Genomic DNA, 12,679 nt, shown 5'->3' with positions numbered 1-12,679 from the left:
CCCCCAGGACCCAGCTGACCCCTGGGAGGCTGGTCCACTAGGGAGGAATTTGTAAAGCTCAATTAAACATTATCTTCTTTCTAGAGATATGGAGACAGAGACACTAGACAGGATAGTAAAAACCAGAACCCAGAACAATTTTCCCAGTCCCGTTTTGTCCATCAGTAATCCTAGAGGCACATAAAAGTTAGCAGCCTCCAACAGACATAAGACACAAACAAGAATTTAATTAAAGGGGGAACTGCCGTAATAAATGTATCCTGGGTTGCTACTCCCCATGGGGGGAATCTTAGCTTTCTTAGACTTGACCTTCATTTTTCTAGCTGTTCTCTTTTGCCTTCCACACCCCTAGCCCAGGCTCAGAAAAAGGAAGCCATTCCTCACTTTATAAAGACATCCTGCATGGATGAATGGCCACAGAAGGTAAATCCTGTTCTTTCCATCATCACCCTGTTTTTACAAGGTCTAACATATCTTGTCAGGAACGTAACAGGGCATGTGGTACAGGTAAGTGCACAGCCCAGGGCACTTCGGCACTTTAGGATGGGAAAGAAACAGTGACAACACCTAACTGGCCCTGAAACCCAGTCCCAGCTCACATGCCTCTTTAAACAGTTGGGGTCTGGAGCCCTGATTAGAAAAGCTCATTTTAAAAGATGAGGGAATACAAGTGCAAGAGGAGGCCTTGAAATTCTGAAACCTGCAGTACTGGTTTCAGACCAATATGGGTTTGCTCTTTGAAGCCTGAAAGGCAATGGGTTTTGGCCAACAATGCTCTCTCACGTTGGCGGGGTGGAGAGAAGATGTAAGCAGCGGTGAACACGGATGACATCTTCTAGGTACCTCGGCGCTTTATAACTGTTAACTCAGGATATAGTTATGATTCACATTCTAACAGATGAGGAAACGGAGACACACAAGTTAAGAAACTTCTTCCACGCCACACACCTAGTAAATGGCAAAGCCTGGAATTGAAATTCAGGAATCCTGGTCCCCAACGCCGGGAGGATTCTCTTAAGGGTTTATGAACGTAAGGCGTTTCCTCCTATCAAGTACGCCCCTGACCTAGAGGAAACCACTTCTGCCACTTCTCAAGTGCAAGGAATGGAAACAATCTGAACACACAAGGAGTAAAGTTAACGCGTAGAAGACCCGATGTGCTCCCAAATCAAAGGCCAGGTACATTCTCTTAATGCGTGCTCAGGAGGAAGTCCACAGGCTCTGACCACTCTTTCCTTCTATCTTTCCTCTCTACTGCCTCACTGAAAATCTATAGATAATCTACAGATAATAGATAATATACACCAGGTAAGTGCTTCATTAAGTCCTCTTGGATACTAAAAGGTGGAGGGATCACCCCTCGGCCCAATTCATACACAAGAGACCACTCAACTTGCCCTGAATCATCCAACAAGTTAGGTAGAACTCTAGCTTCTATGGTTTTTACTAGGATCTTCAGGACCCTGTCCCTGTAAAAAGGAAGAGGCCATGTAAAGAACTCAGTTATCCAAACCTACACTCTTCTCCATTCCACAGCATCCACCATTGTTTGTGACTTTCATGTCAGTTCTATAGCAGATATAAAATAACTGCCCTTAAAATATGACTGCTAAGGGTACCTGGGTGGCTCAGTGGGTTCAAGCCTCTGCCTTTAGCTCAGGTCATGATCCCAGGGTCCTGGGATCGAGCCCCACATCGGGCTCTCTACTCAGCGGGGAGCCTGCTTCCTCCTCTCTCTCTGCCTGCTTGTGATCTCTGTCTGTCAAATAAATAAATAAAATTGTTAAAAATATATATATGACTGCAAATAGATTTCCAGCTATCGCATAGGCAGGCTTTCTGTTGATTTCTACTAAAAGTGACTAAGGTTCTAGTGCTTGCTGTTACTACAAACTTCCCTAGACTCCAAGGAAATCCAAACAAAACCAACAGGTTTGTAATCTTGTGGTTTGCTTTATAGCTCATGATAGGCATGAGTCTGGGCATTGCTCTGCTCTCCACCACCAGAGTCTAGGCATACTTTGACTAATTGGTCACCACCTTGCTACCAGATTTGACCAAGTTTCTGCATTCCAATATGCAAGGTTAACATTTACAGTGAGGTCCAGATAGAGTTGGCCTTTCTACTTCAGAGACCCTCTTAACCCCATTCCTACCTAGAAAAGCACTGTAGCAGCTATACTTTCAGGAGGGAGTGAAGCCTAGTAATTACAAAAAGCTCAAGAAATTCTGGTGTGGAAAATGTCATTAACCATTAGAAGGTGGGGACCATGACTTTTGTACATTTGGTAGGCTCTAAGGCTTTGGAAGTGTGCAATGATCTTTTTCACATCTGGTGTGAATCAAATGCACGCCTCACTTTCAACTTACTGCCAACCTCCTCATGCAAGTAGGTTCCTTTTCCCATTCCTCACTGCCTGCCTTTGCGGGGGATCCATCGCAGCTTTGAGTGTGAAAGCAAGGTTAATCTTGCTCCTCCCCCGTTTCCCCACAACCAGCACGGCAAGCTGCTATTAAGAAGCCGTTTCAGGGCTGTTCAGAAAGTGGGGTTATTTGCCACAGTGTACTTGACTGTAGCCCTCACCCCACTGCCACGTTGGCTGGCAATGCCGAGGACTAAATAGCCCGGGTGGGGGTAGGAGAGAAAGGCCGGGGGCAAACTGCCCAGGCCCTACACACACACACACACACACACACACACACGCACGCACGATGGCTGGAATGAGACAGCCATATTAAGCAGGTCAATGATCTGGGAACATACAACTTCTGGGCCAGCCAAGAGGAATGTAGGGAATCGGAGCAGAGCGTTTGTACCGTAGTAAAAGCCGTTAAACTAACTTATTCCAACGGCTCGGATGAAATCAGCTCCGGAAGGTGGCAATATAGGGAAGTGCACGTGAAGGGGGTAGTGAGGGGGATGAACTCCAGAGCCGTAGTGCGGGATGCCGGGGCCAAACTCAAGTTGGAGAAGTAACACATGGCTCCACGGGGCTCTCCTCCATGCCCCTCCCCCTCCCCATGCAGACTTCCAGCGCCCACCAGCTCCTCGCTCCACAGCCAGCCGGCACAGGGCGCCCCCATCACGCGCCACTCACTCCTTCCTCACACCTCGCTGCCACCCCTACATCTTCCACTCACCGCCACACGACACCTCTGCCCACTTTTCGGTTACGCCCCCAAAGCCAGCCTCCGTCTGCCATGTCCCTCCCCTCACCTCCTGGCCCCCGACTCCCTGCACACTCTGTCCCAGCAGTAGACCCTGCGTTCACCGCTCCTTGCTCTCGCTCCCTCCGCCCTCGCAGACTCTGCGCGACCCCCTTTTTCTTCCTTCGCTCCCATCCACTTTCCCCTCACGCTTCTCCCCGGACCCCTCCCCCTCGTCACGCGCCCCCCCTCCCCCAACGGCTCCTCCCCCCGGTACCCGCTCCAGGCCCGGCTCACCTGCGCGGCCACCCCCGTCCCGGCGCTGGTGCGGCTGCTGCAGCTGGAACGGGACCGTGGCCCTGAGCGGCTGCAACCCAGCCCGGGGGGAGCCGGCGGGGGCTGGGGGAGAGCAGCCCCGCCGGAGCCCCCCGGCCCCTCCGCGCCCCGGCCCCCAAGGACCTCCGCCTCTGCCGCCCGCTGCGGCCCCCGCCATCGCCCGCCCGACAGCCTGCCTGCCTCGGCCCCACAGCGAGCCCCACACAGCCCCCCAACCCCCGCTGCTGCCGCTTATCTGCTCTGCGGGGCGGAGACCAGCCCCCTCAGCCCAGAACTCTCATTGGCCTACAGAGTCCCAGACCCCGCCCCCCAACCAATCCCTGGCTTGTTCTTCCCATTCCGGAGAATGACTGGCCGATATACCTAGCGATCCAACCCAAGACCCCACCCTCATCCCGCCCCTCCCGCTTTCCTCAGTCCGAGGGGGCGCTGATTGGTCCGTCCGGAAGAGGGCTGGTTCTCCGGTACCGCCAATGAGAAGACGCAGAAAAGGGGAGCGTCACACCCAGTCCCAGGTAGTATGCAAATACACTATCACGTGACGTCAGGCTAAGCGGGGGTGGGGCCGGCTGGAAGATGGAATCAAGCACTAGTGAAATCATTATGGGGGGTAGAGAAGAGTGTCAAACTTTGAGCAGTTGAGCCCGGCAAGCACCGAGAAAGCGGTAACTTCAAAAAGCATTACTTTTGATTTAACCTAAAAATATTAGCTGTGAGTCCTCATAGGCTCTCAGTGCTGCTCGCAAGCTCCAAAGTAAGAGTCTACAAATTAATGCAAAGTTTGCATATATTTGCATGCGATTTGCATTATATTCATGCACTTAATGGCCACCATGCCTCATGTGACACCCACATTTGTCTTTCTCCACGTTTCCATGTCCTTAGCTGGTGTGGGTCCAACTCCCCCCCGCCCCCAAAAAACACCCAGCGCTAGCCTGTAAATTATATTGAGACTGAAAAGGAGCAGGGAATTTCCCTTCAGAGCCGTCCATTCCAAGTCTAGCTCAGCGGAGTGTTAGGAACAAAATGACTGAGAAACGTGCCCAAATTTGTACAGTGACTCCATTAACAAATCCTGGTCTTCCCAGTTCAGTGCTCTCTGACCTACAATGAGATGGTCCCCAAAGAGAATGCATGCAGTTGAAAAAATCACATGCTCTAATATATATGAGGACATTTGGGAAGGAAAAAACATTTTAGTTACTATTAAAAACTATTACTCTTCAAAAGAAAAAAAAAAGTATTACTCTTGGTATTTATTAACCATTTTGTTCTATATAAGGAAAAAGCAAAAGGCAATCAACCCTGGATCCTCTGTCATAAGGGACCATACAAATAATTGGATAATTCCCTCCAGATTTATATTTAGCTATGAATTCTATTTTTGATCTTGCTACAGATTTATCTTTCTATTTCTGTTTTTGCCCACTTTAATGTTAAAATGAAGGTATTCCCTGAAGCCATCCTAACTAATCAGAGAAAGGAGGTAATCTGGGAGCATCCTGCAAGGCAAGGAGAGGTCACTCTGTGATTACCTATTGAAAACACTTAATACCCAAAGCAGAAATTCAAGCATTGGCTGAATATTAAAATCACCCTACATACGCACAACAAATGTGAGGCAATGGAACATCCTAAAGTATGGTTTTCTTTGCGAACAAAGAGTGTATGTGCTCTAGCAGATTCGAAGGGTTTACGTCAAGATCTGACATTTGAGGGCGCCTGAGTGGCTCAGTGGGTTAAGCCTCTGCCTTCGGCTCAGGTCATGATCCCTGGGTCTGGGCATAGAGCCCTGCATGGGGTTCTCTGCTCAGCAGGGAGTCTGCATCCTCTTCTCTCTCTGACTGCCTCTCTGCCTATTTGTGATCTCTGTCAAATAAATAAGTAAAATCTTAAAAAAAAAAATCTGACATTTGAAATCTTTTTATTGTCTGGGAAATGCTGTATTCCTTTTCCATGAAGAGGATGACTTTAATACTGGTAGATAGGGATCAACAAAAACTGATGGATGATAAGGAGTAGAAGTCTTTATAAACTTAATTCAGTTCTTAAAAAAAAAATCTTGCTATGGACATTGGGGAGGGTATGTGCTATGGTGAGTGCTGTGAAGTGTGTAAACCAGGCGATTCACAGACCTTTACCCCTGGGGCTAATAAAACATTATATGTTAATTTAAAAAATAAAATAAATAAATAATAGAGCATTAAAAAAAATCTGGCAATTTATAATGTACTTCAAGTCCAATCAGTTCAAAGTCTTCATATACTTCATATACTTTCGTATACCTTTTTCTTTTTTTTAACTCTTATGACAATCTGGAAGAAGAAAATTGTAGCCTTTTATTACAAAGCAAGTAGGAAAACCGAGGCCCAAAAAAGTGAGTCCTTTTGATTTCTAGCTCAAAAGGATCAAAAGATCTCTATCAGATCTTATTGGACCACCCTGTCCCCATCTCTCCATGAATAAAATAAGCAATGGTAGCAGCTATAACATTCCCTCGTTTGTTTGTTTCTTTTTTTTTTTTTCAAAGATTTTATTTATTTGACAGACAGAGATCACAAGCAGGAAGAGAGGCAGGCAGAGAGAGAGGAAGGGAAGTAGGCTCCCTGCTGAGCAGAGAGATGCAGAACTCCATCCCAGGACCCTGGGATCATGACCTGAGCCAAAGGCAGAGGCTTAACCCTTTGAGCCACCCAGGCGCCCCAACTGGCTTCTTTCTTTACACCAGGTATGTGTGTATGTTCTCTCATTGAATGCTCATGACCACACCTATGAGATGGTATGGTCTTCAATGAGACTTCTTCAATGAGGTTTCAGAAAGAAATAACATGCCCAAGGTTATTCAGGCAGTCAGGCAGCAGACCAGAACTCCTATTTTTGTAAAACTCTGTTATGAACACAGATGGATTACTATTTGTATTTTACATAAAGAGTCTCCAAAGATGCAAATTTGCCTGAGACGTTAAAATGAACATTTGCCTAGTACTTTACAACTTTCATATACATCATCTAATTTTCACAATGGATATGTAAAGTAAAAAAAAAACAAAAATGCAGACATTATTATCCCTGTTTTATAGAAGGCTAACTCACAGATGTTAGGTGACTTCCTCCAAATCATCCACTCAGTAAATGGCAGACCCAGGATTTATATCCGAGGTCTTTTGACTCCAAATTGAAGTACTTTCCCAACCAATGCTCAACTTCTAGACCATTGGCCTACCTAAGAGCTAAAGGATGGCTAGTTGATCTCTTGAAATCTGTTCTTTCCTGAGATCCATTTTAGGACCCCTCAACATGTAAATTCTCAGGCACTCTTAGGAGATGATGGGTAATTTTTATTGGTTAAGCCATACAGTGTGTGTTAGAGGGCAAAGCCCTGAATGACGAATCTTGAAATGCTTTGGGCAGGTAGCATCCTTTCTCTCTGCAAAAATCACCTCCATTAACCTCACAGAGTGGTTCTAAAGATAATATGGCACAGTAGTAGGCAGATGCATTCTTCTGTTGGAGAGAAGGCTAACGTGGATAGTCTCAAGGACACGGTGTTTAAATTTTGTTCTAAAGCCAAAACACCAGGAATTGAGGACCAGGACAGTGGAAGAAGAACCAGTGGAGATGGCACAGCTGAAGAATTGGATCTTCTGAGTCCAGAGAGTCATGGTCCTTCCAGATAAGTTGTTGGCAGAAGACACTCAAGTTGACCTAGCCGGAGTGAGAAGGCAAGCTTACATAGGAGATCCCCGTCTCCTCCTTACACAAGTATCATGCCCAAGCAGCTGTCTCTTATTCCCTTCTCTATCACCGATAGCTTCTCCTGCCATGGGCTTGATGGTGGGGATAAAGACCTCATCTGAAGATAAACCCTTGTCTTTTTCCTCCACTGAAGGAAAACCATGGCTTTGAGGAGGCTGTGTGCTACTAACGGAGATGCCTTGCCTTACAAAGCATCTTGTGCTTGCAAAACAAACAAATAAACAAAACAACCCTTTGTTACTCTTCCCCCTGTCATCCTTATCAACATGATAGTTATTAATTCACTCAGCACAAATTTATTCAAATGATCACTAGGTACTGGACACAGAGCTGGGCACTAAGGAATGACAATAATGTTCAGAGACATGGTCCCTATGCTGAAAGTCACAACCCAGCAGGCCTTGAAGCCTGTATGCAGAAATGGTACCCGGCTAGATGCTATCTGATTGAGACCTGACCTGGTTCCTGCCTTCAGAGAGTTTGGGTCAGAGGCAGGCACTCAAAAACAGCAAAAGTGGAGGACTACATACACGAAGTATGGCCATACCTTGCAGGAGTCTCAGGGAGTACAACGACCAAAGACTGGAGGGAATTCTAGCAGATCAGAGGATCAGCAAGGAGGTCTTATCCTGCTGTCTATTGAATTAAGAGAAGGCTGGGGTCCTCATAAGCAAGTGAAGGTTTCTAGTTCTGATGGTGCTGTCTGGCCCTATTTCCAGGGCACCCTGACCCTCACCCTGTTCCTCTGTGCCACAATTACAAACAAGCATGGGAATTCCAGACCACCATTTTTACCCTCCAAAACCTGACACTTCATAGCAATTGTTCAGAGAATAGAGAGCTCTTGATATTCCTGGGTACCTGGCGGACTGTCTCTGCACTTTCAGGTAAATGTCCAAGTGCTTACGTCTTTGGGCCTCAGGTTCCCAAATAATAAAACAGAACATAAGATGACGCAGACACACTGTGTCTCTTTCCGACCTACCTCCTTTCCTCAGCCTCTGTCTGAAATGTCAGGCCCGGCTCCTCAGGGAATGAGATCCTGAGGAAATGGGGTCAGAACTGAAGGAGCAGAGCAGCCGGAGAGGGATGGGAAAGGAGGGTTGAGGGAATGAATGAGGTTATGGGAACAGAGTAGGGAGGGGTCCCAGCCCTCAACACTTCTCCCACTGTGGTGGCCTCTCTCTCCCTCTCTCCCTTCCCTCTTACTCCCAAGGTAACTCGTTGGCCTGGATTTCGACCTTGGGGGCTGCCTCTGACACATATCATCCCCTGCTGTGGCCCACCACTTCCTGTCTTCTGGTTTACTTATCTCAAGTGCTCATTTTCTGTCTTTCAGACTGGATGACATTCACTCCTTTACTCTTCCTTTCAGTGGGAATCAAACTTTCCTGCTAAATGGCAAGCTATTTAAAAAGAAGTTTCCTAATCCTTAACCATATAGGATATGGTGGAAGTTCTAAAACAGATAAAGGGTAAATGCAGGGTCAGAGATGTCAAAATTTTGGAATACTGGTCCTAGTGACACTCCATGAAAAATACAAAGAAGTTTTTTTTTTTTTTTTTTTTTTTTAAGAATTGAGGGCGCGCCTGGGTGGCTCAGTCATTGAAGCATCTGCCTTCGGCTTGGGTCATGATCTTGGGGTCCTGGGATTGAGCTTTGCATTAGGCTCTCTGCTCCATGGAGAGTCCGCTTCTCTCTCTCCCTCTGCCCCTCCACCTACTCATGCTCTCTCTCTCTCTTTCTCTTTCTCTCAAATACATGAATAAAATCTAAAAAAAGAAGAAGAAGAAGAATTATTGAGAGAGATGTTAGAGACTCTTCCTGATCAGTCCTCTGATTTTACAAATGGAGAAATGGATGCCCAGACAAGAGAAGGGCTGGTCAGAGGGCACTCAGGATATCAGACACAGGGTCAGAGACCAGGGCTCCTGCATGCTGTTCAGTGTTGTCTCAAAACAAAATTTAGGTGGAATACTATTCAGCAACGAAAAGGAACAATTATTGCAATATGCAGTAGTATACATAGACCTCAGACACATGATGGTAAGTGAAAGAAGCCAGATGCAAGAGACCATGTATTATAGGATTCCACTTATATGAAATGTCCAGAAAAGGCAAATTTATAGAGACAGAAAGGAGATCAGGACTTGCCTAGGGCTGGGATGGGGAACAAGGATTACCTGAAAACAGGCATGAAACTTCTGGGGAGGACAGAAAGGACCCACAAATGGAATGTGGTGATGGTTGCACAAATCTAGAAACTTACTAAAGGAAATCCCATGGTTATAAATATATAATAAGTCAATTCTGTGGTACGTAATTTATACCTCAATCAAGCTGTTTCCTAAAAAAGAGGAGCTAGATATGTGTATGAATGAGGGATCTCGGATGTGCGGCAAGCCCTGCTCATCTTTTAAGGGAATGTCTCGGGAAACAAACAGAGCTACTCTCATTAGAGCTACTCTCATTATTTCCCTTTTAAAAGATCACTGTGAGGAGTACCCGGGTTGCTCAGTCATTAAGCATCTGCCTTCAGCTCAGGCCAGGGTCATGGGATCAAGCCCCACATCGAGTCCCACATTGGGCTCCCTGCTCGGGGGGAAGCCTGCTTCTCCCTCTCCCACTCCCCCTACTATGTTCCCTCTCCTGCTATGTCTCTGTCAAATAAATAAATAAAATCTTTAAAAAAAAATGAAAAATAAATAAAAGGTCACTGTGAAAGACATAAGATTTGGCTTTTTGGCCTATGGAACACTCAGGCTGGCATTTTTCATTTGTTACACATGTCCTCCTCTCTAACCTAGAGAAGTTTCCTAAGGAGAACAGGTGTGTCTTGGTCATCACTCTCATTACTCAGCAAGCGCTGGCCTGACATGCACGCAGGGTCTAACAAAAATGAACTTGGCTTCTGCCAGGTCATCTAATCACAGGTACCTTGGAAAACCATTTGGTATCTAGAGCCGTGCCTTGCTAGGAACAGTTTGCGCCACCGCCCCCACCCCCACCACCAGGCCTTCTCAGAGATCAGAGTCTTTGAAGAAGACAGGTTGGGGGGGTGCCTGGGTGGCTCAGTGGTTAGCTCTGCCTTTGGCTCAGGTTGTGATCCCAGGGTAGGATCAGCAGGGAGCCTGCTTCCCTTCCTCTCTCTCTGCCTGCCTCTCTGCCTACCTGTGATCTCTGTCTGTCAAATAAATAAATAAAATCTTAAAAAAAAAAAAAAAAGACAGGTTTGGTTATGCATACTTCCAGGAGACTGCAGAGTCTCAGCTCCCTTTATTTTTTTAAAGATTTGTATTTTGGGGAGGGGGCACCTGGGGGGCTCAGTCAGTTGAGCATCCGACCTTCAGTTTTGGCTCAGGTCATGATCTCAAGGTTATGAGATCAAGCCCCACATCAGGCTCCATGCTCAGCATGGAGTCTGCTGAAGATTCTCCCTCTCCCTCTGCTCCTCCCTTTCTCTAAAATAAATAAATCTTTAAAGATTTGTGTTTTTTTAAGTCATCTCTATACCCACCGTGAGGCTCAAACTCAACTCGGAGATCAAAAGTTACACACTCCACCCACCAAGCCGGCCAGGCGCCCCTCAGCCCCCTTGACTTCTCTCTTCCCTTCCCATTTACCTTAAATTGGCCTCAGAAACCTGGGAGCAAATAAACTACATCACCATAAACATTCTCTATCTGATTCCACATCCAATCCCTCTCCCTTTGCCTCCCACCATGCGCCGAATCAGGCATCAAGTATCACGAGATCCAACTAAAAAAGACTGTAAATGTAACAGAAGGAAGGAGTTGATTAGAAAGTTGGTTTGCAGTCTGATTTCCTTTAGATCCGGGGCACAGGCTCCAGAGCTTATTTTCAGAGCTCAAAATATTATCTCTAAAGGGTTTTTGTAACAGATAACTATGAATTATCACCAGAGGGTTTTTTTCACTTTTATTCTCAAGTATATGAGGTTTTTCACTTTTATTCTCTGGTATATGAGGTTTGCCCTTGACCCTGCCCGCCTCCTGGCAATACTGTCTTCTTCACCATCTGCTTTAACCTCCAGGTAGACCTCACTTCCTCCAAACATTCCTCAGCCAACCTGGTCAGGCGCTAATAATTCCCTCAGCACTTAGGTAATTGATTTAGGCATTCAACTTGCTGCCTATTATTTTGTCTGAGCTTATGGGTAGCTTTCTTACGTCTGCTAAGTCATTTCATATATATTTGTCCCTTCTCTCCAGTTCGGAGGAAGGGGGACCATTTGCTGCCATATTTTTTGTAAATTTATTCATTCAAGGTTGTGGAGGGGGAGAGGGAGAGAACCTGAAGCGGACTCCACAGAGCAGAGAACCCAACACAGGGCTTGATCCACAACCAACTGGGAGATCATGACTTGAGCCCAAACCAAGAGTCAGACGCTTAACTGACTGAGCCAGCCAGGTACCCCCGCTCTTGTATTTCGTGTCAGCCCCTAATGTGAGCACTGCTCTGGGCAGTGGTGAGTCAGTATTGGTTATTTAAGACTGTTGCTCCAACTTATTGAATGTTCTTGAATGTTCAAGAACTCTTGAATATTCCTGATCACTCTTGGAAGTTGGGGTTAAAAGTCCTGCTGACCAAAAGGAGGGAAGGAAGTCTCCAGGTTTTGTGAGGACTCATGTTTATCATCTGGGGTTCCTCTTTAAGTTAAGGAGTAAAGAAGTTATAGAATTAGGTACAAGGCCCTAGAAGGGTTCTGTGCAAGGGAGGGGATCAGACTCTTAAAGTTTCATTAAGCTTCATGGTAAGCTTTGTTTCTGATTGGAAGAATGAAGTCTGGTTATATCCCTTCCAACTCTTGAGCCCTGACTAAATGAGGTGCCTACTCCTGGTTTTCCTATGGATATCCTATACCCAACACATGCATTCCACAAGATGGCTCTGGCTCAACAAAATGGCTTTGGCAGCCAAGTCTGTCTATCTCATGAGAAAGTCCCAAAGGGCTGGGTTGACACTCTTCCCATTTAGTAATTTCATGACACTTAGAACCGTTCACCTTTCAGAGCAGGTGGTTTCTCCTGCTTGCATCATGGAGGGTATGAGCTTGTGCTCAATCCTAGAAGCCCCCAACGGCTCAAAGACTTGAGGAGTTGTGTTCCTGTACAGTGGAAGGGCTTGGAATGTTCCAATACATTCCACCAGAGGCCTTTGTGACCCCTGCTTCCAATCAACTTGGGCAAAGGCCTGGTAGTCTACAAAGTAGCCTGTATTCTGCTGGGGTAGGAAGCATTTGGGTCTTGCTTCTTCCATGCCACTCTGATAGTACGACGCGAGTTGGCACTTTCCTTGGAAGTCCCACCCAGAAGCTCTATCCAATTCTTTGACCTCCTGGGTGTTTGCCCAGAATATCAAGCGAGGGTTTAGAAACTGCCCTGTCAACTTCTTGGCCCTATACACTCAACTCTGAAT

At 46.3% G+C, this 12,679-nt stretch overlaps 1 protein-coding gene across 3 annotated transcripts in view; it reads right to left on the bottom strand.

Moving 5' to 3' along the window:
* Positions 1-12,679, bottom strand: part of FAM117A (family with sequence similarity 117 member A) — a 64,351-nt gene that overhangs the window by 40,500 nt on the left and 11,172 nt on the right. Inside the window, exon 1 of one of the 3 annotated variants that reach the window (XM_032322662.1) lies at positions 3,445-3,676. The exons of 1 other annotated variant lie outside the window; for it this stretch is intronic. In XM_032322662.1, coding sequence (XP_032178553.1) covers positions 3,445-3,640 — 196 coding nt within the window. In that variant the 5' untranslated portion in view covers positions 3,641-3,676. Of the gene's footprint in view, positions 1-3,444; positions 3,677-12,679 lie in introns of those variants that run through there. One more of the 3 variants, XM_032322665.1, reaches the window with a different exon arrangement.

This window comes from Mustela erminea, chromosome 18 (assembly GCF_009829155.1).
Source record: "Mustela erminea isolate mMusErm1 chromosome 18, mMusErm1.Pri, whole genome shotgun sequence".
Classification (NCBI taxonomy): Eukaryota; Metazoa; Chordata; class Mammalia; order Carnivora; family Mustelidae; genus Mustela; species Mustela erminea.
Note: the sequence above shows the minus strand (reverse complement) of the source record. Positions and strands in the feature narration are given on the sequence as shown.